Source organism: Coccomyxa subellipsoidea, assembly GCF_000258705.1.
Source record: "Coccomyxa subellipsoidea C-169, whole genome shotgun sequence".
NCBI lineage: Eukaryota > Viridiplantae > Chlorophyta > Trebouxiophyceae > Coccomyxaceae > Coccomyxa > Coccomyxa subellipsoidea.
In genome coordinates this window covers 1,831,602-1,854,500 of record NW_005178036.1, presented here as the reverse complement: position 1 = coordinate 1,854,500, position 22,899 = coordinate 1,831,602, and the positions used below count along the sequence as shown (strand labels likewise).

General features: G+C 52.5%; 6 protein-coding genes across 6 annotated transcripts; 3 read left to right on the top strand and 3 right to left on the bottom strand.

Annotated features, from left to right (window-relative positions):
* Positions 1 to 120: 120 nt before the first annotated feature.
* On the top strand, positions 121 to 2,512 carry COCSUDRAFT_47408 (DUF1118-domain-containing protein). Its single transcript, XM_005648198.1, has 5 exons — positions 121 to 194; positions 412 to 572; positions 697 to 846; positions 1,312 to 1,438; positions 1,786 to 2,512. The coding sequence occupies exons 2-5, from the start codon at positions 423 to 425 to the stop codon at positions 1,917 to 1,919; spliced, it is 561 nt and encodes a 186-aa protein (XP_005648255.1). The 5' UTR covers positions 121 to 194; positions 412 to 422; the 3' UTR covers positions 1,920 to 2,512.
* Positions 2,513 to 3,829: 1,317 nt separating this feature from the next.
* Positions 3,830 to 7,362, bottom strand: COCSUDRAFT_47407 (hypothetical protein; the record flags this gene model as incomplete). The annotated part of the gene is made up of 7 exons (XM_005648197.1): positions 7,109 to 7,362; positions 6,368 to 6,482; positions 5,834 to 6,095; positions 5,471 to 5,594; positions 4,995 to 5,135; positions 4,387 to 4,613; positions 3,830 to 4,042 (listed from the first exon to the last, which is right to left on the bottom strand). The coding sequence occupies exons 1-7, from the start codon at positions 7,215 to 7,217 to the stop codon at positions 3,830 to 3,832; spliced, it is 1,191 nt and encodes a 396-aa protein (XP_005648254.1). The 5' UTR covers positions 7,218 to 7,362.
* A 418-nt stretch (positions 7,363 to 7,780) lies between these two features.
* Positions 7,781 to 9,969, bottom strand: COCSUDRAFT_53436 (hypothetical protein). Its single transcript, XM_005648196.1, has 6 exons — positions 9,875 to 9,969; positions 9,506 to 9,658; positions 9,234 to 9,381; positions 8,985 to 9,066; positions 8,713 to 8,790; positions 7,781 to 8,399 (listed from the first exon to the last, which is right to left on the bottom strand). The coding sequence occupies exons 1-6, from the start codon at positions 9,915 to 9,917 to the stop codon at positions 8,274 to 8,276; spliced, it is 630 nt and encodes a 209-aa protein (XP_005648253.1). The 5' UTR covers positions 9,918 to 9,969; the 3' UTR covers positions 7,781 to 8,273.
* Positions 9,970 to 11,514: 1,545 nt separating this feature from the next.
* COCSUDRAFT_47405 (hypothetical protein) lies at positions 11,515 to 15,517 on the bottom strand (the record flags this gene model as incomplete). The annotated part of the gene is made up of 10 exons (XM_005648195.1): positions 11,515 to 11,837; positions 12,106 to 12,207; positions 12,573 to 12,697; positions 13,072 to 13,212; positions 13,452 to 13,575; positions 13,958 to 14,075; positions 14,455 to 14,873; positions 15,009 to 15,055; positions 15,181 to 15,307; positions 15,461 to 15,517. The coding sequence occupies 10 exons, from the start codon at positions 15,515 to 15,517 to the stop codon at positions 11,589 to 11,591; spliced, it is 1,509 nt and encodes a 502-aa protein (XP_005648252.1). The 3' UTR covers positions 11,515 to 11,588.
* Positions 15,518 to 15,813: 296 nt separating this feature from the next.
* On the top strand, positions 15,814 to 19,961 carry COCSUDRAFT_23610 (chorismate mutase). The gene is made up of 7 exons (XM_005648194.1): positions 15,814 to 16,239; positions 16,524 to 16,758; positions 17,257 to 17,450; positions 17,654 to 17,797; positions 18,169 to 18,312; positions 18,642 to 18,784; positions 19,477 to 19,961. The coding sequence occupies exons 1-7, from the start codon at positions 16,060 to 16,062 to the stop codon at positions 19,622 to 19,624; spliced, it is 1,188 nt and encodes a 395-aa protein (XP_005648251.1). The 5' UTR covers positions 15,814 to 16,059; the 3' UTR covers positions 19,625 to 19,961.
* An 806-nt stretch (positions 19,962 to 20,767) lies between these two features.
* Positions 20,768 to 21,568, top strand: COCSUDRAFT_15199 (cytochrome c6; the record flags this gene model as incomplete). The annotated part of the gene is made up of 3 exons (XM_005648193.1): positions 20,768 to 20,819; positions 21,053 to 21,119; positions 21,418 to 21,568. Coding segments are annotated over 3 exons (270 nt in total), but the record flags the coding sequence as incomplete, so codon positions are not given.
* Between the last annotated feature and the right edge of the window lie 1,331 nt (positions 21,569 to 22,899).

The following is a 22,899-nucleotide window of genomic DNA, read 5'->3' as shown; positions in this document are numbered from 1 at the left end:
ACAGTGAGTAACTGTACGCCTATTCTGGCTGGCGAAACTCCCAGCCCTGCGATTATGCCGCGCCCGAATCGGGAGATAGAGGCCCGATCCTGAGTGCTAGCGCCCTGAAGTGAGCTTGAGAACGCCAGCAACCGCAGCAAAGTCCATCAGGTCGAGGTCACTGAGATCCGGGGCGCTTGCGGGAGGCATCAGAGGTGGGCCTTCACAGGCGCACAGTTGATCGCGCCTTGGTCACCTGGAGATCATCATATAATTTGCAGAGTGCCAGTTCCAATCCGTTGTAACAATAAATTAGTGTATGGTCAGCCCTGGACCTCAGTGATTGCGTCGGCCAACTGCATTCCCCAGTTTCTTGGGCGATGGACTCTTGTAGGGATAGTAAAGTCTCACACTTTCACCACTGCAGTGCAGGCAGAGGCAGCATGGCGTCTCACACGTTCACTTCCAAGTCCCTGGCCGGCACACAAGTCCGCAGCACTCCCAGCCTGGCCCCAGCCAGGCGCCCCTCACGCTCTGTGACCGTGGCTGGGGTGTCCAAGAAAGTCAACACCCTGGATGAGAACTGGGCCAAGGTAAATACTTGTGCACTCCCTGAGATTCAGCAAATTCGATCCTGATCCGGTTGCGTGGATCGTGCAAAGAAGCAAAAGCTGAAGCACAGCTGTTGCAATGAGGGGAAGGGAATTTTCTGCGCAGGGCTTCTTTGGGTATGGGTATTTCGTGGAGGACTCAGAGGTGGATGCGCCCAACTACCTCAGGACAGCAGAGCGGAAGAAAGTGCTGAGCAACATCGAATCGCTCGGCCTCCTGTCCGCCGCAGAGAAGGCCGGCCTCAGCCTCTCCAAGGTAAATCCACGTACTATCTTGACACTCCATGAGGCAGCTTTCTGCACAAAGGCGTCCGGATGCCACCTGCATGATGCCTGGACTTCATGCATCTTTCGCTAAGTCACACTTCAAATACCCTGTGCGCCAGAGGCTGTGAAGAAGCATGCACAAGGTCCTCCATCAATTGGTGCCTGATTTCAGCCCTATCGCAAGTTTAGACTTACAGAGTTGGGATCAGGTGTTATTGACATGAACACATGAAGAGGCACAATTCCTTTTGGGCACGCAAGACGAATCTTTTGTTCCGAGCAAACGAACACCTGGTAAATGCCGTTGGGACATCTAAGACAGTGGTGTCTCTGCTTTGTCTTCTGGAAGATTTGTCGGAGAAAGAGTCTGGACTGATGTGCAGTTACTGAGCAGGATGAGTGCAGCAGTTTTTAGAGTAAATTTGTTTGTGAGGATTGGTGTCTTGCTGCGCAGCTGGAGAGTTTGAAGCTGTTCTCGACAGCTGAGCGGCTGGGTCTGCTGAGCGCTCTGGAGCGGCTGCTGGTCTCTGACCCTGCCGCCATCTCCTCCATCGCCCTCCCCCTCTTTGTCGCCTCCCTCGGTGCGAACCCCCCTCCCCTCCCTTTTTCTTTATTTATGCTCAGGGTGATTAACATTGCAGTTGCAGACCTGGTCTAGCTGCTGGAAGGGGCCTGAAGGCGGTGAAGTTCAGTGCCCTTTCGCGCCCAAGAAAACTAGCATGAAAGGTAGACCGGCATCATTTGGGGAATCATCGTGTCGAACACTTTCATGGCCCTATTGCATGATACTGTTGTGAGGCAACGAAGACTCTGAATGTGTGGCTCTCTGGCAGAGCATAGCAGCTACAAGTTGCCAGTCCCCTGCATTTCTGAAGGGTCTTCTGCAGCGGGTCACATTGACTTACGTGCTGGCATGCTGTGCACGCAGGCTCCTTCATTCTGATCCCGGACACCAATGTGGCGTTCGCGATTGCCAAGTACAGCATTGCTGCTGTGCTGGGCGGCTCCGCAGTCCTCTTCTTTGCGCTCGGCTTCCTCTTAGCAGCCGTGCAGGAGGAGTAGGCAGGCTCTAATCTGGTGCCAGCCAAATTTTGGACGCAGCCGAATTCCAGCTGCAGTGTGTCAGGCCTCCATTCCAATATTGCTGATGAGGTGGTCATCATGGGGTTGCAAGGGTGCAGAACAAGGATGGCCCAGGGTTTGGTGAGTGTATTTTGTGCAACATTTTTGAGAGGTGGGCAAGTGAGAGTGGGGTACAGCAGATAACAGGTGCCTGGACCAGGGAAGCTATTGGAAATTTGCCATGGTGGCAAGATTTTCTGTATCAGACATGTGGTACTGTGGACAAAGCAAGAAAGCAGCCATTTGAGTTACAAGAAATGCCTGTATTGGGTTGTGGGGGCAGACAGATGTGCACAAGATTTCGCTCTACAACATATCCGAATAGCTTCCATCCAAGACAACATTGCTGAAGATTGAGAAGAAATTAAAAGCAGGACATGTGATCAGTATCTTTGGGGTCTTGCAAAGAATGTGAAGGATCCAGTGAGTGTGATCGTTGCAGTCCTTCAGGAGATGAAGTGCAGATTGACAACAGGGAACATTGGGTTTAGTAAAGTTTCGAGATGCTTGGAGAATGTAAGCAGAAAGTGCTCACCGTGAGTGTATGCAGCAGATAAACGAGATACTGTAATTTTTGCGGCAAATGCAAACCATGATGGCATCTCTCACCTGGTTGCTTCATGTGAATACACACAAGGAGCACGAGCACAGGTGATCATGATGACTCTTGTGTCACATACAGACATGTGAAACCATGTTAGGCCTCTGACTTTTATCAAGGATCGAAATCGTCTTGGAAGGCGTTACACAATGCTTTTTGGAATGGACTGCAAAACGGAAGACCTCATACTAGCTAGTAGCCATTCAAACACATGTACTTCAAGGACAGCGGTCTTTTCTGACCAAGCCACGCTGCAAAATCATGATTTGAACTCATGTAGCTGGCTGGCAGGTTCCATATACATGGTGATGGAACACATGCTTTGCTATACTTATTTGGCGACTCTCTCGCCAAAAGAATGCAAGCAGTGCTCGGGCGCTTGTAAGCACCCAAACCATCCGCGCCACAAAATAAATATCATCATGCCTCTGTGAGCATCAGTGACCTACTGAACGTTACTGGAAGGCGGATTGTGCAAGTCTGGACAGACACAAGGTTTCTCATGTACTGTTTTGAGCGCCAAAATGGGCTGCCAGAAAGACAGCTGGCACCCTCTTTTGACCGCCTCAATTTTGTCTTCAAATGAAGAAAATAAGTCTGGCTGTACAGACAGCCCCATTCATGAGTCATTGACAGTGCAGCTGCACAATAGCGCTGCTGGTTTCCACTAGTAACTTATCAACGCGCAAATATTGAGACAGGAACTCTTCGGCCAAAGGAAGATTGCAATTTGAGAATGTTCACATCGACAGTCCTGGTGCATCTCTGCACAGTCACCTGCCAATAAACCTGGCAAAAGAAGTCTCTGGGAGAGAACTTTCCTTCTCCCATCCTGTGAATTAATTGGAATCGCATGCGACCAAGAACATGGTCAGGAATTTCTTGTGAACGGCTGCCAAAGAGAGATATGCTGCCAAAGAGGAGATGTGATGCAGGAAGGATGATGGCCCTAAAATGCAGGAACTTTGTTGGAAATGCTGTTGCATCTTCAAAGGGCTGCCTCCACATCAGGCCGCTGCCAAGTCTGGCCGGTCCCAAATGAGGCCAACGCCAGATCAGGGCGTCCTTCAGTTTCAAATTGCCACCAGATCAGGCCGTTGCAGAAATCACACCGACCGTCGCCAGATCGGGCCGCAGCCGAATCAAAGCGTCCCCAATTCTGGCGCCGCCGCCACGTCAGGCCGTCGCCAATTCTGGCACCGCTGCCGAAACTCAAACAGCTGCCAGATCAGGCTGTGGCGGCTGGAGCTCAGAGGAACTTGCCCTTGCGGCCGCCGGATGCGCGGAGCACGACAGTCTGTGGAGCACTTGTGAGGGCGGCGGCGCGGCCGAATGCGCGGAGAGGGAATGCCATCTGAGACACGGCGTCGTTCTCGATCAGCACCCGCTTGTGCTCCTTGCCGAAGGCGCTGCCCTCGTGCTGCGCGAAATAGCCGTCCACAATGTATGCCTCCTCGGGTCCCTGTGTTGTGCAACAGCGGCCACGTCAGCATGCATGACTGATGGTGACAAACTGGAGAGAGTATACAAAGGGGTGTAGCAGGATCACTTAGCTGAATGTCCTATTGTGGAAGCTCTAGTGATGCAACCAATTGCGAACAGCAGGCTATATAGCTCTATACAGGCAGCTGCAGTCAGACATCAACTTAGAAACAGCATCCCTGGGCCATCTGGCAGATTCTAATCACAGATAATTGCAAGCAGAGTAGGCTGCAACAGCCCTAATATTCGCTTCAAATATGAAGAGTCTCGAAGACTTACATCCGCATTTCAAAGAAAAGCAGATGGGCAGGGACGGTGACACACCTTGCCGTGGAACTGGTAGTCGTCTGGCAGGAAGAGAGGGGAGCTGGGGTCGTTCACTGCATCGCCGGCCAGCATGCGGTTGTATGTCTCGCCCACGATACCCTGCATCTCGTTGCCGGCGGGGGGGCCGAGCAGAGCCACGTCAAAGTTGAGGTAGGCTGGCTGCTCCTTGCCGCCCTCATCCACTGTGCCAGCGGGTGTCACCCAGACAACCACCTGGAGCAGGTCTGCGCATGCACAAAGTGAGTCCAGTCAGCTTCCTTTCTCAATAACATTCCTAGGACCTAAGCAGGAGCACTACTGACCTCACATAAGAGTTGAGAGTATTGCAAAGGGCCAAGGGTGTCAGAATCCACCACTGTTGACAGTATTATTATTATTTTTATTTATTTTTATACGCTTTTCCTGCCAAAAGGCAAGGTTGACAGTATGCTTCACACAAAATTGTGAATTAGCCACAGGGTGAGGGTGTGGTTGTGGTCAGGGCAGAATCGACATAAATGCCCAGGGACTTGAATATTTAAGCACAGGCAATGATGGCCTTCTGCAAAGTATCACAAAATTATTGGATTCACTTTTGAATATGGATTTGAATGCGGGTGACTCACCGGTGGTGATCTCGAGTGCGTTGCCGAGGCCCTCGCGGTGCAGCTGCCAGAGCAGGACCATCTCTCCGCCCTCCACATAGGGCACCATCTCCAACTCTGTCTCTCCCTTGGTCATCGTCAGCTGCTCACCGTTCATGGTCACTGCGCAGCCCCAACCACATAAAAGTCAGGCGGCTAGACTTCAGATCTTACAGATGCCAGCTGCCAGTTTTTGCAGGACTGCAGCTCATTACTGCAGACTACATCAGTGCAATCAAACACAGCAAAGCCAGTAGGAGGCTTCAAGTGCATCCTGCAGCATGCACACCTGCCCTTCAATGCACACCAAAGTAGCGGGGCAGAGTAGCAAGCAACCAGCAACAATATGCTTCCCCAGCAGGAGGCAGCATTAGGGCAATCAGAACGTGAGCCGCCGGACCACTTGCTGCAAAAGCGGGCACTGTGGCGGACTGGGTAAGCTTTAGAAAGGTGCGCACCTGCCAGGTCGTCCTCAGGTGTGAGCTCAACGGTGATCTGGTGGTCCTTGTACTGCAGCCCGTAGCCCTCCATGTAGGTCCCGTTGTGGTCCCAGAGCACTCCCAGCTTCAGCTTGGTAGACACCTGCAGCCATCATGCTACATTCAGCCTGGCACAACATCCAGTGCGCGATTGCTTTATATGAGCTCTCAAGAGGCAGGCAGAGCAAGGCGACTGCCACAATGAGAGCCACTGGAAAATACGCCGCTTCACGGGCAGCAGAGGTGCGACAGCAGCAGCAGTGTGCTGGAGACTACACCCTGCATGGTTCACTTTTCACTTTTGAAATACAAAAGTGGCATGAGGGAGGGAACGCCGCGCACCAGGTGAAAGCGCTCGGAGATGATGCTGTAAGTCTTCCCGGGCTCGCCCTGGAATTCGAACGAGCGGCTGTCGAAGCCTGACAGGATCGGGTCTCCCTTGCCGCCGGCGTTGCCATTTCCGTTGCCGTTTCCGTTTCCGGAGCCGACATTGCCGATACCGTTGTTGTTTCCGTTGCTGGACCCGGTGTTGAACCCGCCATTGCTGTTCCCGTTGTTGCTCCCGGTGTTGGCGCGGCCGTTGCCGTTTCCGTTCAGGCTGCCACTGCGCATGCATGCACGTCACATTGTCAGGAGCCGCCAGCAAATCAAGGAGCACACATGGGTGCTATTTGGTGTGCATGCGGAAGTCTGTCACTGCGAGCAGCACATAAAGCTGATGGGTGCTACTGCGCATGCATGGGATGCATGTAATTGTCAGCAGCCGGCAGCAGAGCAGGCAAGAATGGGTCATGCTGCTACTGCACAGAGGTGTGATTAGTGAGTGCTGGTGGCAACAGGTGGGAAAGAGCGGTCAGGGAAGCCTAGATATCGTACATGTTGTAGTTGCCATTGGCGTTGCCGTTCTGGTTTCCGGTATTGTAGGCACCGTTGCCGTTGCCATTGTAGGAGCCCAGGTTGCCCACGCCATTCGTGTTCCCATTGCCTCCACCTGCAAACGCAAGCTGGCTTCAACGAGCTTTCGCAGATCTTCTGGTATCCGTGGCTAATAAGTAGGACAAAAATCGATAATATACAGTTCCTTCTGTCTTTGCTGCTTCTGATGAACGGAAAATGATTAGCAAAAAGCGGTCTGGACGATCCGAGCGGGCTGCAAATAGGCGCCCGCTTTCCCCAACCCAAACAGCACCCTCGCCTTCAGCTAGTGGTATTTCAGCACCAAAGGATGCAGTAGGTGGCGCGGTGTGGTGAATCCTGAGAATCGACACAGAGCTTGTGCTCTACACCTGACACCGGTTCGGAACGGATTCAGTCCGCAACAAAAACAAACCTCTGGGAGTCCACACTGGGCCATCTAAGATGACCGCAAATATATCTGGTGTCCATAGAGGGCTCAATAAGCAAGAGCAGCAAGCACTTAGCGACGCGACACAGCTTGACGCGCCTCGCGCTGGCTAACGAACCCTCGCTCTAAAGTAGCAGCCAACCGCATCAGATCCCCACACTCCCGAGATCGATCATGCGGCTTATGTATCACGATGTCATCTAGAAGGTTGTGTGGCTGTAGTGCTGCTCAATAAATGGTAGCTATCACGAGCTGGCGTAGTGAATGCTCACCGACGTTGTACTGGCCGTTGTCGTTTCCATTGCCGCTGCCCTGTCCATTAGCAATCTTGACGGCCACAGCTGCCAGATAGCAGATAATCAGCGCCTTATAGAGCTTCATTGCAGCAAGCAGCTGCGCTCAACCGCTGCTCGACGTCGCTCTGATCAGATTCTACCCGGTCGCTGCTCTGCCAAGCACCAAGTCTCGTCTCGTCCGATCCTTGCTGTTGCACGCCTGTGGATCAAACGCGGGACAGACAGAGCGCTATATGGCAGGGATGTTTTGTGTCTTACACCGATGTGCAAGTGACCAAGACACACGGGGATGACAAATCAGGGTGACAACCCCCATGTGTTCGATTGCCATCAGTGCAGCCCTAAAGTACTGCTGACCTTACGGTGGCAAAGCCGTGATGATTCAGCATCAGGAACTTGGAAAACGATCACTTTCCAATCAGATCGAGCGCGCTCCACGCACAAGCTGCTCTGCCGCCATGCAACAAACTAGCATATCGATATCCATGCAAGGGAGTTTCTAGACTTCAAATTACGTGCGTAAGAGTTTGGGGAAGCCCTTCTCCACTTTATGATAAGAGATGATTTCGGAATACTATCAAATGAGACTGTCTCACAGACTCGAAGTGACTCTGGCAGAAGGCTTAATCACGGCATCACGGCATCATGGTCAAGATCAGTGATCCTTACTTTCTAGAGCTTTTGATGCTGATGCACCGTATTGCAAGAAATGCCATGCAGTGCAAATGTCACTCGAGTCCGACACTGTCTGTGGCACTGCCTGGCAGAGTCTGCACTCCTCAGAAGGCGTGCCCTCAAAAGCTTGACTCGATACGGAGAAGTTGCTCAGCAAGGGTTCTGACTGCCCACGTTCGAGACCGATGCCTTGAATGGCATGCCCATTACTGGCAGGAACAGGACTGGCACGAACAGCCGCCAACTCTGACAAAAGTGACTCACTACAACAGCTCGGAGCTGCTGCGGCGCACAAGGGAAATTGCACCGCAGCATAGTGCAAGTCGCTCAGGCCTCAATGATGTGCACTGCCTACATAAGACCGATCCAGCTGGCCATGCGTGGCCAGAACCTCCTGTTTGAAGCACTAGCAAGATGCCCTAGTCTGACTTTTCCACTTCAGGCACTACATCTGGGGCATCTCCCATCACCGTTTCCCCAGCAGCTCCACATCAAATATGAGGGTGGCTTTGGGGGGAATGACCCCCCGCCCGGCCCCCCGGTCCCCATAAGCCAGCTCCGGGGGGATGACCAGCACACGCTTGCCCCCCTCCTGCCAGTCAGCAATAATCACCACATTAGACATCAGCATCCGGGCCAGTTCGCGCTTTGTAGGTTTCACAGTTGCCAGTTGAGACCCGCAGAAAATCGTTTGTGTGGCAAATTTTATCTAAGAAGAGCTTGGGTATGCTAGGACATGACGTCAGTAAGCGGGCTTGAAAGTGGTGGCATGCAGGCCAAGGACACCAGGACAATTGGTTGGAATGCACCAGCTCTGCACCCCCATATCCTGATTTTACTTACTGAGAGGACAAATCTATGACGGCCTCAGCAGGATGTCAAAGTGAGTGGTCAAGAGCTGTCACCTTCATTGGAGGGATGCCTTGCTCAGCATCACCCAGAATGCCCACATCCCACCCAGCTATCACCTCCCTCACTCCCACCTGCGCACAATCATGCTCTCTGTTATCAAAGGCACTGCAAGATCAGTCCAGCAGCATTGAAACGGGGCGTGCTCAGCGTGCAACGCTACCTATCACTGCATCGCTGTTACAGCTTCATCGTGGTGTCCATGAGCCAAGGCAAATAGTGTCTAAGTTCAGTTCCCTTGTGCATGCAACACCAGGCTGTAGCGCACCTTGAAGGTAAGAGGTCTGCCACGCTCATAGCTGGAGTCAAAGACTGCATTGTTGGAGGCCAGACGGCCCCTGTAGTGACACCTGCACATGAGAGACTTCTTCATCTAGGGTGGTTATTCCCATTGCATGCAGCAGCATGCAAGTGACTTTCTCGCCAATGCTCCTTGGACAACATACTGGGACACGACGTGTGACTTATGCCATGCTTGGAAGGGTAAGATGATCAGCGGGGCAGCATGGGACCGCACCGGATGAGGGATCCCTTTGCAGGGGTGTTTCCAGTCCCCTCTCGGACCTCGCAGTACTGGATACCATTGGGCGCTGAGGTCAGCTCCTCGCACTGTGGAACAGAGACTGCTGCAGCATTCTCTGGTCTCGCAATGGCTGCCAATATACCTGGACCCATGCAGCCAAGCATAAACTTGCCAATTTATCGACGGACTGTCAGGAAAGAGTGAACGGATATGCCTAGGTAATGACATTAAGTTAGTTTTCTTGTATCAATTTTGTCGGCTAGTACCTGCAGAAGCTGCAAAAGCAAGGAAATCGCGTCGCTGTGGAGTGGGTCCATCTTGGGCTTGGGCACGGCAGCACGGCCTTACGACTGATGGTGCTCTAATGTGCGAGCTTCCTGCGCTCTTAAATGGTCTTGTACAACGAAGGGTCTCCATGCCTGCATTGAAGACGGTCAGGTGATCAGGATTACTTCTTAATGGTCCACGCAAGCAGATCGACTGCGGCATGCTGCACTTATATCCCGCTACAGCAAATTTGTAATAATGAAGCTTGCTAGAAACTTAATGAAATTTGATGTATGACTAGTTTCCACGCAAAAGCGTCGAACAGCAAGATCAGGAATTTTTGGGGAGCATTGCAGAGATGTGCTGACCTGGCGCCTGCAATAGCACAGAGCTCATACCGACGACCCCCATATCGATGAGCAGCTGCTGGAAACTGATCAGAAATGAAGTGACTTGTCGGTGCAGATCACCAGTGAGTGAGCAGAATATCCAATAGCGTGGAGTTTCCAACAGAACCCTGCATTATAGATCCCCTGACCTAAGGCTCCATCTCCCCAGCCCACACAGAAGCAGCATGCCGGGACTGTGATCGACAGATGATTGAGAGTACCTTGACACGGGAATGATAGGGCCGGCCTGAATTTACTTGGCCGGATGGGTACCCGCTGAGGCGTTTATACATGGCAACGTAAGTATGCTCTGCGGGCCTGTGTGCAGCCCCAGCAAGGAAATTTACTACAGCCTTCTAGGCTCATAGTATGAGCCCTGAGGGCCTTATTTCAAGAAGGCTCCCCTGGTTGTTCATTTGTCTGCAGCACTCATCAGCATTAAAATTTAGTACAACCAGCAATTTGCACCTGCTGAGCATGAAATGCTGCTAGCCGCTGCGGCACAAGTGCCACTGCAGTGCACCATCAAGCTAAATAGGCTTTATTAAGCACCAGCCGTCGCCACAACCGGCCCTGGCCTGCACCGTTCTAAACCAAGTTGCTCTCATGGACGTGGGGTATATGGCTCCTGTAGCCACTGCAGACTTTGAAGTTCAAGTTTGAAGACAAGTCTTGTCGGCTTGAGATCACTTTCATGCTCAAATGTGCATTTGCATGCATTGATCAAAGACGTCCTTGCAGGTTGACTCAAATGTCGGACATTTGATTCAAAGTTTGCATGCAAGACTTTAAAAAGAATCTGGTGTTGGTGCGATTCCTTTACAATTTTGTGGGATACTTTTACAATCTGTATCCAAATACTTTCGCAATAAGGGGCTACACAGCAAGCATGCTGTCCGCAGAAGCGCTAAATGCCTGTACATTCATAATCATCTCAAAATGAATGAATCCTACTCAAAAACATATCCATTGTTCCTTAGATCTAGCTTCAGATAAGCGAGAGCTAAACGGGAGGCACTTGGCACATGAATTCTTCCAGAGTGCCTCCACAATTCTGCAAATACTGCAACAAAATAATTATTTGAAGGCTGCACAGGTCACGGCATGCATGCTCAGGAAGAGCAATCGCATGCCAGATTGTGTCAGATGACACCAGAACAAACAAACAGCAGTTTCTTCGACATTCCTGGACCGAAGAAATCGAGAAAGCCCACCATGCAATTCTTTCCTCTAGCGCGTGTACAAAATCCTGGCAGATTTTTCAACCTTGCTGGGGATCCCGCATTCAACCCAAAGTCACCATGCGCAGGGCCACTGGGAACCTACGTATATCCCCAAAAGAGACTCAGGCTTTGTCCCTCGGCATGATTCTTTGCATGGCTGAGCAATTGCCCATGACACTCCTAATTTCTTGCATATGTGACGCAGTGCATCCTTGTCAATTGATTATACCGGCACTTCCTTCTGCCCCAGCTGCAGCTTTCACTGTAGCCATGAGCATCCACTTGGCAGCAGCTATTGAAACACTACTGCTGCTCACTTAATTCTGCAGAGAGAATGGTTGCAGACCGCAGCTGTAAAGCCAGCCAGCACCGGCGCGCGCAAAAAGTGCGGCCGCCGGCCGGGAGGCAACGCCTCAGTCCAGCCGGGTCTTTGAGCTGCGAGGATCAGGGTTTACTAAATAGTAGGGAGTTCAGATATCCAACGTCAAGACCCAAGAGCTCAGCATGCGGCGGTTGCCAAGGTTGGCGGCTGGTAGATTGACACTAATAGCCGCCAGCTGGCGCGCCCCGGGGCGGCCGGAGGCGCGTAGGGGGTAAGCCACTAGGGCGCCCGCATCGTCACCGTCCGTCTCGATTAGTACGCGCTTCCGGTCCTTCCCAAATAGGCTGTATGCATGCTCGCCAAAATAGCCCCCCACCTGGTAATCCGCCTCCGAGCCCTGCCCATTTACCATGCATGCATGTCAGGCCGACAGTATCCTATTCTAATGTGAAATGTCATGGTGCATGCCAGAGCTGCAGCTACGAGCAGCCATCCCTCTCCAGAGGAGAAAGAGAACACAAGTGCTGCAGAGTGCAGACAACAGAAGGAAGTGCATCATATGCACACATGCCATGCCATGTACATTGCAATCAGGAATTGATTGACCGGCGGGGATGCTTAGGGGAGTTTGGCAGGCAGGCAAGCTGATGGGTGGCTGTGATCACCTTGCCGTGGAACTGGTAGTCATCCTCAAGGTACAGGGGATTGTTGGGGTCCTTCACTGCCTCCCCGGCCAGCATGCGGTTGTACGTCTCGCCCACGATGCCCTGAAAAGTACACAGTAGAGCTTCTATGAGTGGTCAAGTTCTTCACGTCCTATATCAGCATAACAGGCCAGTGCTGTATGACAGTCAGGTGATCCTGGGCAAACCCTCCTCCCAGACAATCTGGGCACACCATTTTAGAATGTTGAAAGAATGATGCACAGTTCAGCTGAGGACATCGTGTCACAGGTGGACGGCGTTGTGATGGGTAAATACCGTTGAAATACCGCACCGTGCTTATCGTGACCTACCCATCCCTATGGAGCAAAATTGAAAGTCCAAGGGCGCGAAGAGAAGATATGGTGTGGGCGCTACAAGCTCCTCAGGGAGGCAGGAGAGCGATTAAAGTGAGTGAAAGGGGGCTCTACCTGCATCTCGCTGCCGGCGGGAGGGCCGAGCAGAGCAACGTCAAAGTTGAGGTAGGCTGGCTGCTCCTTGCCGCCCTCATCCACTGTGCCAGCGGGGGTCACCCAGACAATCACCTGAAGAAGCTCTGCAAAAGGGCAACCATACACTGTGCTTAGCTAAGGCCCCGCCCTTTTTTTAGCCGCGGCAATATATGCAACAATCGGGGATAAAGAGCTCAGATGTTTCTCCAATGACCACGCCTGTGGAACAGACAACCTGCACTTCTGATTGTGCATGAAGGCTTGTGGCACAGGCTTCCTCGGGCAAAATCCAGTCTGATAATCCCAGAAACACTAGCGTTTGGAAGAGATTATTGGAATGGTCACAAGAGGTTGTTGTTGCAGTGTGCACTAATGAGGCAGCCCTTACTCTTCCATGGCGCTCGCACTGCTTAGATGTCTGCATGTCATTTCTGCTGAAAGCAAGAGGTGGAATAAACAGCAGAAGACTGCAGCTCACCAGTGGTGATTTCGATGGTGTTGCCGAGGCCCTCGCGGTGCTTCTGCCACACAATGACCAGCTCTCCGCCCTCCACGTAGGGGATCATCTCCAGCTCAGTCTCTCCCTTGGTCATAATCAACTGCTCGCCATTGACAGTCACTGCACAACAAGAAGCCATGCTTATTCAGAAATTTCTGGAGGTGTTCAGCATTTCTAGACAGCAACATTCACTGTCCTTTTGGCCTATATAGCCCTAAACTCAGCCCAAAACTTTGTTGCATGCGAGTGCCCTGCTCTCAGAAATACAAGTGAGCTCCCAGTAATGACAGTAAATGAGTGACATGCTAGCACAGGAAAGCACAGGAAAAAGCACTGCAGGAAGTGCGGAAATGTCACACCTGTGAGCTCGTCTTGAGAGTCCAATTCCATGATGACGCCGTGGTCTCTGTACTGGAAACCAAAGCCCTCCATGTAGGTACCATTGTGGTCCCACAGCTCGCCCAGCTTCAGCTTGGTAGACACCTGCAGTAGTTAAACCTCTCAGCAACTCTCAACACAGCCTGCTCATCTCAATGCATGCAAGCATCGGAGCCCCTGCTCATGATGCATGGACATGGCAGGACTTTGTAGAGGGATCATTGAAAAGGGAGAGACACAGAAAGCAAGATCCCGACCCAGGAACAGGTGTGAAGATCAGAAATCCCACTTCTAGCCGTCACACTGCAAGAAAGGGAGATGGGGCACCAACAATAAAACTGCCGGGGACCCAACATGCGCACGTGCATCACCAAGGAAAGCTAGAGCCAAGATCCTAATTGAGGAGGCAGGAGAACTCTTAAAATGTTGCCCAAAAGGCCACAGAAATGCCAAATAATGATTAGATGGGGGAGGCAACGCCGCGTACCTGGTGGTGGCGCTCGGAGATGATGTTGTAGAATGCCTCAGGGACTCCCAGGAATTCAAACACGCGGCCGTCAAAGCCCGTCATTATCGGATCGCCCGTGCCGCCGCCGCTGGGCTGCCTGCGAACGCAGCAAAAATCTTGCTTATGCACAGGCCTTGAGCAAATACAGGGTTTTGAAGTGAACATATGACGGCGATATCACCATCTATGCCATCATGCACACTCAGCAAGTACAGGCCATGCACGGTGAACTTGCTGCTTGTCTTCCTCTGGCACTGCTCAAAATTTCCTGCTGGTTTGCTTGCTGCGCTGGGACTGGCTTCAGACCTTCCCTGCAGTCATTTTGTCTGCAGCTCATTTTACTCCTGTCAGGTGGCTTACATACAGGTCACATCGATATCCCCCAAACCAGTGATGATTGAGCTCCAGGGCAGCCCACCTATATACTCGAATGAAGGCCCCTGCTTGCTTAGTAATGATTACTAAGGATTGCGCACCCGTTGCCGTTCCCGTTGGTGTTGCCGTTGCCGGAGCTCTGGAAGCCGGGCGGAAACTGCGGCACGCCGTTCGCATTCCCGCTCCCGGTGCCGGCCGTCCCCCGGAGGCCGTTTCCATTCCCATTCCCGTTGCCGGACCCCAGATTGCCATTTCCATTGTTGTTTCCCACGTTGCTTGTGCCATCGAGAAAGTTGCCGTTCCCGACCCCGTTGGCAACCCCCAAGTTGCCGTTGCCATTGTTGTTGCCAACGTTCGTGACATCCTTGCCGTTGAAGTTGCCGTTGCCGATTCCGTTTACCAGGCCCACGTTGTTGTTGCCATTGCCGTTGCCGGTGTTGGCTCCGTTCGCGTTGTAGTTGCCGTTCGCGATTCCATTGTCCAGGCCGGTGTTGCCGTTGCCATTGGCATTGCCGGCGCCCTGCGGTGCAGCGCGGCGGCGTCAGTGCATGGCTCGCCGCGCGAGACAGGCAGGACAAGAGATTTTCTGAAATGCCGCAGCTGTGGGGGAATGCTGTACAGACGGGGGGAGGAATAAAGAGTTGAGGGGGCTCACAATGTTGCTGATGCCGTTCAGGTAGCCCTGGTAGTTCGCGCCTCCATCTGCAGAGACAGAGAGTGTTCAGAGAGTGTTGCGTTCGTGGCAACCATAGCGATGTCGACACTGCAGATCTTTCGACTTTTGCAAACGCAAGATGAAGGGGTTGTCGTCTGCGCGGGTTTCTCACTTCCATTGTAGTTCCCATTGCCGTTGCCGTTGGCCAGGCCGTTCGTGTTCGTGTTTCCATTGTTGCCTCCATTGTTAGTCCCGTAGTTGTAAGCCCCATTGTCATTGCCATTCTGCGCCGCTGTGCCCTGCAACAAGCGATTCGGACTGTCTTAGTAGCTTGACAGGGTCACGGGCAGTACTCGACAGTGCACCCACTCGTGTTGCTCGACTGATGCGACGTAGCAAAACGCCAGATTGATGCACTCAGATAAAAGCATCCATCTGCGCTTAGAAGGTACCTGCAAAACCGCGGCCAGGGCGACTGCGGCCAGGAGGACGCCGAGCTCCCGCATCATCGCAAGGAGAGTAGGCCCTCTCAACCCACGACACTTACGCCTCAGACCGGGATTGCTGCCTGTGTAATTGAAGTTGCAGTCTTGTCGGCAGCCGTCGATTGCGCCTAATGACCTAGCTTTGATCCTCGATTGATGACCCGCTTCTAGCGATGACTGCATGGTGATGGAGGGTGACATTGAAGGGCTGCAACCCTCGGCGACCCCTGCTGGAGGGGGCGAAAAAGTACACGTGATCGCGCGATGATCTATGCGCTCGCTGAGTCAGGAATTGGACTTTCTTTGGAAGGCGAACAGCTGTTTGTTCTCTAGGTCGACTAGTTTGTTCCCGGGGAATATACCTACCGACAACGTCTGTTGAGAGAACCACCCACGTTCAAAGCGAGGCTTTTGGCCCGACGCAGCAGTTATTGAGATTGTTGCTTGCAAGGCCTACCGAATATAGGTTGATCCATCGTAGGCGTTGAGGAGGGCATAAAGCGAGACACTTCTGTGCGGCAGCATCTGCACCATATCTCAAGGCAGCGGCAGAGCTGCGAGCCGGTATGAGATGTGGCAGTGCCGCCTTAGAGCGCAGGCTTAGCGGTGGGGAGTGGGGGCAGTCTCTGGCACACAGGAGGGCAGACCCGCTTCCTACTGCGCCCATGACATCTTTGCAGTGCAGGCGCCAGTGTGCTGCGCACGCCCTGCAGAGATGGCAGTCCCACGGCAGAGAACAGAATCAGGTGCACCCCAGCAGCTTCCCAACTGCCCAACCCCCTTTTCCACCATCATGTAGTTGACTTCTTCCCTCGCCCTTCTGTGGATGCATTTCACTGTCCAAGAAGCCCTACACACTCGTTTCCTTGTACTGGCCCCTTGCACTACAGAGAGCCACATCATATTTTAGGCCTGTGAATTTGCTGTTGCTGGGGCACGTCAAGCCCTGAAGCTTGAGCGTGGTTCAATAACAGTAACTTGCAGCTTCAGGGACCTCCAACCAAATCGCAGTCTTGCTTCCTGCGCGCAGGTCAGGGCAGAGGCAGGGCATGTGGCTCCCCCATCGGCGGCCCCATCTGCCCCAGCAAAGCTGCCGCCTTCGTTGCTGCGCAGCGACTCGATAGATTACAGTTTGGCGCTGTCCCTGGACAACATCCGGCAGAGCCTGATCCGTCAGGAAGACACCATCATCTTCGGCCTCATTGAGCGCGCGCAGTTTGCTGCCAACCGCCCTGTCTACGAGTCCGGAGCCATGCCTGTGCCAGGTACGCCTGCGCTCTGATGTGCACTGTGGTTTCTTAGTGTTTTGGCGCCCACCGCCACTCGGCTACAGCAGAGCAGCTGTAGCCCACTGTAGCCCAGTGGCGGCGGCAAATGCAGCAGAGCAGCTGTAATCAGCGGAGTAAGAGAATCGCAGACGGCAAGGCAGAGCAAGCAAGAGAGAGAAGGAAGGGCTGCCTTTTTTATGTTTGGATTCGCAGGCTGCAAGCACTGCGGCTGCGAGGCCTGCATGCAGTCATGCATGCATAGCAGTTGTATCGTTGTGTCTTTTCACTGGAGCAATGCTGCGAGACAAGAGGAGCTTGTCATGGTCACAAATCCTTGCACAATTTCCACAGCTGCCAGACAATGGATTGCCCTTTGCAAGTTCAAACAATATAACGCTTCACTGAGTGGTTGCACATTAGCCTGGCGCTTGGAGGGCAGTATGGGTTGGGGTGCACCTGTGATGTCAGCGGTGAGGCAAGCGGCTGTCAGCGCAGGCTATGGGCCGGACGGGAAGCAGTTCAGTTTGCTGGAGTACATGCTGTGGGAGACAGAGCAGATGCACTGCAAGGTCCGGAGGTACACCAGCCCAGACGAGCACCCCTTCTTCCCCCACGACTCGCCGCCCCTCATTCTGCCCCCCATTCAATACCCCGAGGCAGGCTCCGACCCCCCAAACCCCCTTTTTGCAGTCAAATGTAGCAGCGCAGATTCTCAATTTGTTGTGGAGATCTATAGCTTGAGGTCATGTCTAAATCGTTGACATTAAATTGTGATTTTACTGATGTCCATGCGGACAGTCGCCTTTCATATTGAAAGTACTTGAGAGGACCCAAAGCTTGCATGCAAAACGAATTATCTGATTCTGAGTTTTGCCATGGCTGAAATGTGCAGGTGTTGGCACCGTTTGCGAGGGAAATAAACATCAACGACAAGATCATGCAGCTGTACCTGGACCACCTCGTGCCGGGGATTACTCAGCCAGGGGATGATAACAACTACGGATCCGCCGCTTGCCATGACGTCCTTGCTCTGCAGGCGAGGCCGCCTCCCCTCTTTCCTGCCATTTGATCACTCGCGCGTGGCATGCCTCTTTGTGTTTATTGGGAGATAGGGGATGGTTGATGATACTGTGAGGCTGTTGCACAGCTGCTTCTGAATGGACGGTGTCAGGAGTGTGTCTGCTTGTTTGTGCCCATGCATGCATGATTTGTTTACCAGAGAGCCTGAGCTTTTAAAGAGGGCCGATACTTCGATATGCAGGGCTCATTTGGTGCTGAGCATGGCTTTAGCTTCAAGAAAGTGTACCGGCAGACTCTCTGCAGCAGTGCCTGCTCGCCGCCACCGGAGTAATGTGAGAGCTCAGTCGCCGTTGGGGAAAGAGGCTGAGGGGTGGGTTGCGCACGCAGGCTCTGTCCAAGCGGATACACTACGGCAAGTTTGTGGCCGAGGCGAAGTTCCGCGCGCGGCCGCAGGAGTATGCGCGCCTCATCAGGCAACGCGACTCAGACGCCCTCATGGCATTACTCACCGATGAGGCCGTCGAAGCAAAGGTGCACCCCTTAGTCATTGCTGAGTCGCCCCTGACGCGGGGAAATCTGGGGCGGTTTGACTTCAAATGGCATGTTGCAAGAGGTCACTATCTTCTATACATGATTTGACATTCATGAAGAAGGCCTGCTTGCCTACCTTTCAACTGGGAGGCAGGTAGTTTCCTGGCCCGGATCCCGCCTTTAGCAATGCATGCATCACAAACCTGCAGAAGCACTAATATTTAGTAGCGGGAAACGAGGATGAGGCAGAAGGTCGTTCGTGACGTGAGTGCATTCATGGGAGATGCAAGTGGAGCCTTTGCGTAAAGGAGAGTGTGTCTTCTGGGCAGGTGGTTGAGAGGGTGAGGAGGAAGGCAGCCATCTACGGGCAGGACATCCAGGGGGATGACAGCTTCAACATGGACCGCTTTGCAGCCGTTGTGGCCGCCAGGTCTGCCGGCTCTTCGAATGGCCAGTCACCCGCCGCCTACAGGTGAGACAAACTCATGCAGTGTGACAAACTTGTGCACTGACACCTTGAAGCCAGGCTGGGCGTAGCAGTCAAGTGCCGCTGTGAGGGATCGCCGTGGAAAGTCACCTTTCTTTGCCAGTCTTTGGAACGTAGCGTTCTGGCATTGACACGACATGGTGGGCCCTTTCTGTTACGCGCACGGCAAAACATTTGCGCGTAGGGAAGGCTGCCTAGCGCAAGGGGCTGTGCAATAATGTGCAAATTACATCAAGACATGAATTTGCCGCCTTGGGTCACCCTTGGCAGTAGTGTCTTGTGAATGCTTTGGTTCCTGGTTGGAATGGCATCTCCATGCCTTCTGTTTAGCTTAGGCACCTAGGCTCAGGTTGTACTGTTGTTTCACACATTGATGCCTCCCTTTGCGGCAGTGGGGCTGCAGCCTGTGTCAGCGAAGGGTCCAACACCTTGCACAATAATGGCAGAATGTCAGTGGCACATCGCTTTTGTTTTATGGCATTTTTCTTGATTGCTTTTTGTGGGCGGCAGGGAGCCTTAGCAAGCACCCTTAGCTCATTTTCTGGTGTTTTCCCACACGCTTATGCTGGCCTTAGGGAAGCCAGATGTGTGAGAGAAGGGCTGAGCAGGTTGCACAGAGCTTCCAGATCTGTCATTGGCGCACAGCTTTCTTTTTACGGCTTGTTCATGGCTTGCAGGGGAGGCAGCTCGGCAGGGCACATGGTGAGCTACAAGGTGGAGCCAGAGGTCGTTGCTGAGCTGTACAGGAGATGGGTCATGCCGCTGACTAAGGAGGTGCAGATTGCGTACCTGCTCAGGCGGCTCGAGAGTCGTGGGCAGGTCTGAGAGAGCGTGGCCGGATTGGCCAGGCAACTAACAAGTTGTAGCATTGCAATTGCTGCCACGTTTGCAGGCGTGGCAGATGTAGATTGAGGGAATTGAGGGGGAAGCAGTGGGAAATTGAATTGGTTAGGGTAGATAGGTGTCTGTCCCATAACAGATGTTCGGGACAATAATGTATGATTACCTGGGAGCAACAATAATTTGCTTGAAACAGTCTGCAGACTAATCTCGGAGCAGGACTTTCGGAAATAGATTTGAAGCATGATATGATAGATCTGGAGCTCTGGAGCTCAAGCGACGCGTCAATTTATAAAACCAATTGTAAGCGCTGTTTGGTGCATGGGCATGCAGTGTGCACAAGATTTGCCTTGCACATGATTTGTGGCACAAATTCGTGGAAGCTTCTTTGTGTCAGAGCCTCCTAGAGAGTTTAATTTAGTAAAGCTCACACGTGTCAGCTCACGTGCGTATCTGGTACCTACCGACCGCAACGGTACCAGAGAATTTATCCAGTTGTGCGAGATTGGTCGCACAGAATCAGCCTTGAAACGTAAAATACGCTTAAAATCCTTTTCTGTGCTCGAGGTAGCTTCTATCGTACGAAAGTCACAATGGCCGCAGCTCTGCAGACTCTGAGCACTTCCGCCCTGACCGTAAAGGCTGTCCGCCCTTGCAGACGGAGCAGGGCCGCTGTCGCTAAGGCACGTACTTAGAGCCGTGAATTTTGGTCCTGCATCATCAAGAGGAAATCAGGCGTTTACTCATGACGTGCCCGTCGCAAGAGAAGCGAACGTTGCCGCATTGCTCGGGACCTTTCGATATTTGGGACAACAGTCAAGTCAGACCTTGAAAGCTGTGTAACAAATACGATCTCCATATTTTTTTTATCACCGTTTGATAGACTGTTATCTCTTTTACCTTGCGCTCTCTGCAGAGCTTTGGCCCGACAGAGTATCCCTTTGGATAAGTCTTTGAGCTCTCTGCTTCTTCTGTGCAGCCAGGAAGTTACCTGATTATAGAATGACCCAAAATTAGTGCAACCACATACCGCAGGTCGCCGCTAAGCTCCCGAGCTGGACCGAGGACAGCAAGGTCGCCAAGGTCGCACTGACCGCTGGCGCTGCATGGGCCGCGGTCGTCCTGGCTGCAGGAGCTGCTGACCTTTCCGCAGGAGAGGAGGTCTTCTCCAACAACTGCGGTGCGTGGTCTGAGCACCCATGCGCAGCTGGCCATCGAACACGGATTCAAACGGGCCATCAGTCCTTGAGACCAAGCAGACTTAACAGCTGCGAGTTGCTGATCAATCTACATATTGTCATCTAGCATTCCAGCACACTTTCATGTAGTGGCACCAAACAATGTTGAGGCAGCTGCCGTTGAGATGTGGGCTAAAAGAACACTCTGGCTGAGCCAAGGCAATGTGCACTGCAGCTGCGTGCCACACTGGCGGCGCAAACGTGGTGCAGGCTGAGAAGACCCTGCAGAAGGATGCGCTCGTGTCCTACCTGGACGGTGGCTTCAGCGTGGACTCCATCGTGAAGCAGGCAAGCTGCACTTCACATGCAACGACACACTGCATGCAAACCTTTTCCATCATCGGCCTCATTTCTGGTTGCAGAAAGAATTCCAGAACGCTCAGAATCCCAGCCTTTGTGGTACCATCTGCAAATGAACCAGCCACAATGCTTATGCTTTGACATCAATATGCATGCGCTCATGAGGCCGCAGCCTGTGGCAATCATTTCCAGTCAAGTCATTCTGCACCGTTGCCGTTTAGACCAATGGAAGCATCAGAGTGCGCATTGGTGTTTTGCTGATATGCTCCTCTCTGCGCAGGTGACCAACGGCAAGAATGCGATGCCTGCATGGGCCGGCCGTCTGAGTGAGGACGAGATCCAGGATGTGGCTGCCTACGTTTATGACCAGGCCTCCAACGACAAGTGGTAGACTGGCGCCTAATACCAGCATGCCCCGCCATTAGCGTTGCCAATGCTCAAGTTGAGTCACAGCCCCTATTGCAAGGGGTTTGGCCTCGCGAAGGCGGCGGCTGTGCATTGTCTGAGAGGATCATATTATGAGAAGATTATAAATGTTGCGTTGATTGACGCTGTTGGCACCGGGCAGATTGCTTGGGAAGCGCGCGGCTGAGATTGCAGCTCTGCTGCTGAAGTATTTTCCTTGACAGCTCATCATCAACCCGGCTGTGGGCTAATTTTAGTCCTGGTGTAAAGGATATTAGATGTCATGCAGTTCACACGTGCGGCTGTGAATCAATTCTTCAAACAATTCTTGGGCTGATTACACAGGATTTCAGGCAACATCCTTGGGCCACTAAAATGACACACAAGTTCTATCATCTGTGCCTGGCACTTGTTGTCGCAACAGCAATCGAGCATAGTGCGCAGGTCCTCACACACATAGCGGCATATTTACAGTCTGTGCCGTTTAAGTGCACCCCACAAGGATCCCTCCAAGCTGGGCATGCAGCACTTCTCCAGGGAAATATCCCTGGGAGAATTGCTGCTTTTGATATGTGGGCCTGGGGCAAGGCGACACAACTCACAACATATCTACTAGAGCGCTTAAGACTAAAATCTGACATAATTTAATGGTATCACATATGGATGCTTGGGCCTGCATGCGCATATCCTGGCTACACAAGGAACCAATATGCTCATCCCTGCATCAGTAGTATGGTGGAACATAAGGAATTGCGCGCTGACAAAGCCCACGGTTTGTTTATCAGGTGCAAGTCTGCTCACTGCACAGCACACAACACGCAGGCCCTGAAGACAACCTCAAAGGCGAAGTGCCTAGCTACAAGATTTTCACAAAGGACTCTTCTATTTTGCTAGCTACCAGTATCTCATCTACATTTCCTCTGTGTCTCTGAGTGGCAGTTCTCTTCTACACCTAACGACAGGTACATGCACAAAAGTCTGGGCAGCACATTGAAGTTGTCGGAATCTGACAGCCCACTCCAAGGCAATGGCATGCGATGCCCTGGGTATTCGACGGAATACTTATATATACCCTTTTGACTTCCTGAGTAAAGTGACTGTGGCAAGAGATGTCTGGATTGTCCATCAAGTTCGGTCGCCTGCATTTGAACTGCAGTCACACTGTGCTCTCCTCCCGATGCTCATGTTCAGTGTCCCGCTGAACCCATAAATCAATGTGCTCCGCTCATACACAGTGACGCTGTATCTGCACCCCACAGTGCATCATACGCTCGAGTGGATCACAAATTTGTGCTTTCTCTACTCCAGCTTTGGGTA

What these genes read in the sequence shown, in the direction of transcription:
- COCSUDRAFT_47408 (XM_005648198.1), top strand. Translation starts at nt 423, where the DNA reads ATGGCGTCTCACACGTTCACTTCCAAGTCCCTGGCCGGCACACAAGTC. An exon ending in CCGGCCTCAGCCTCTCCAAG is followed by an intron (nt 847 to 1,311) that starts GTAAATCCACGT and finishes CTTGCTGCGCAG; the next exon opens with CTGGAGAGTTTGAAGCTGTT. An exon ending in CCTCTTTGTCGCCTCCCTCG is followed by an intron (nt 1,439 to 1,785) that starts GTGCGAACCCCC and finishes CTGTGCACGCAG; the next exon opens with GCTCCTTCATTCTGATCCCG.
- COCSUDRAFT_53436 (XM_005648196.1), bottom strand. Translation starts at nt 9,917, where the DNA reads ATGGGGGTCGTCGGTATGAGCTCTGTGCTATTGCAGGCGCCAG. An exon ending in TGTGCTATTGCAGGCGCCAG is followed by an intron (nt 9,659 to 9,874) that starts GTCAGCACATCT and finishes TCTTCAATGCAG; the next exon opens with GCATGGAGACCCTTCGTTGT. An exon ending in GCAGACCTCTTACCTTCAAG is followed by an intron (nt 8,791 to 8,984) that starts GTGCGCTACAGC and finishes GATTGTGCGCAG; the next exon opens with GTGGGAGTGAGGGAGGTGAT.
- COCSUDRAFT_23610 (XM_005648194.1), top strand. Translation starts at nt 16,060, where the DNA reads ATGAGATGTGGCAGTGCCGCCTTAGAGCGCAGGCTTAGCGGTGGGGAG. An exon ending in ACGGCAGAGAACAGAATCAG is followed by an intron (nt 16,240 to 16,523) that starts GTGCACCCCAGC and finishes TCCTGCGCGCAG; the next exon opens with GTCAGGGCAGAGGCAGGGCA. An exon ending in CAGTCACCCGCCGCCTACAG is followed by an intron (nt 18,785 to 19,476) that starts GTGAGACAAACT and finishes CATGGCTTGCAG; the next exon opens with GGGAGGCAGCTCGGCAGGGC.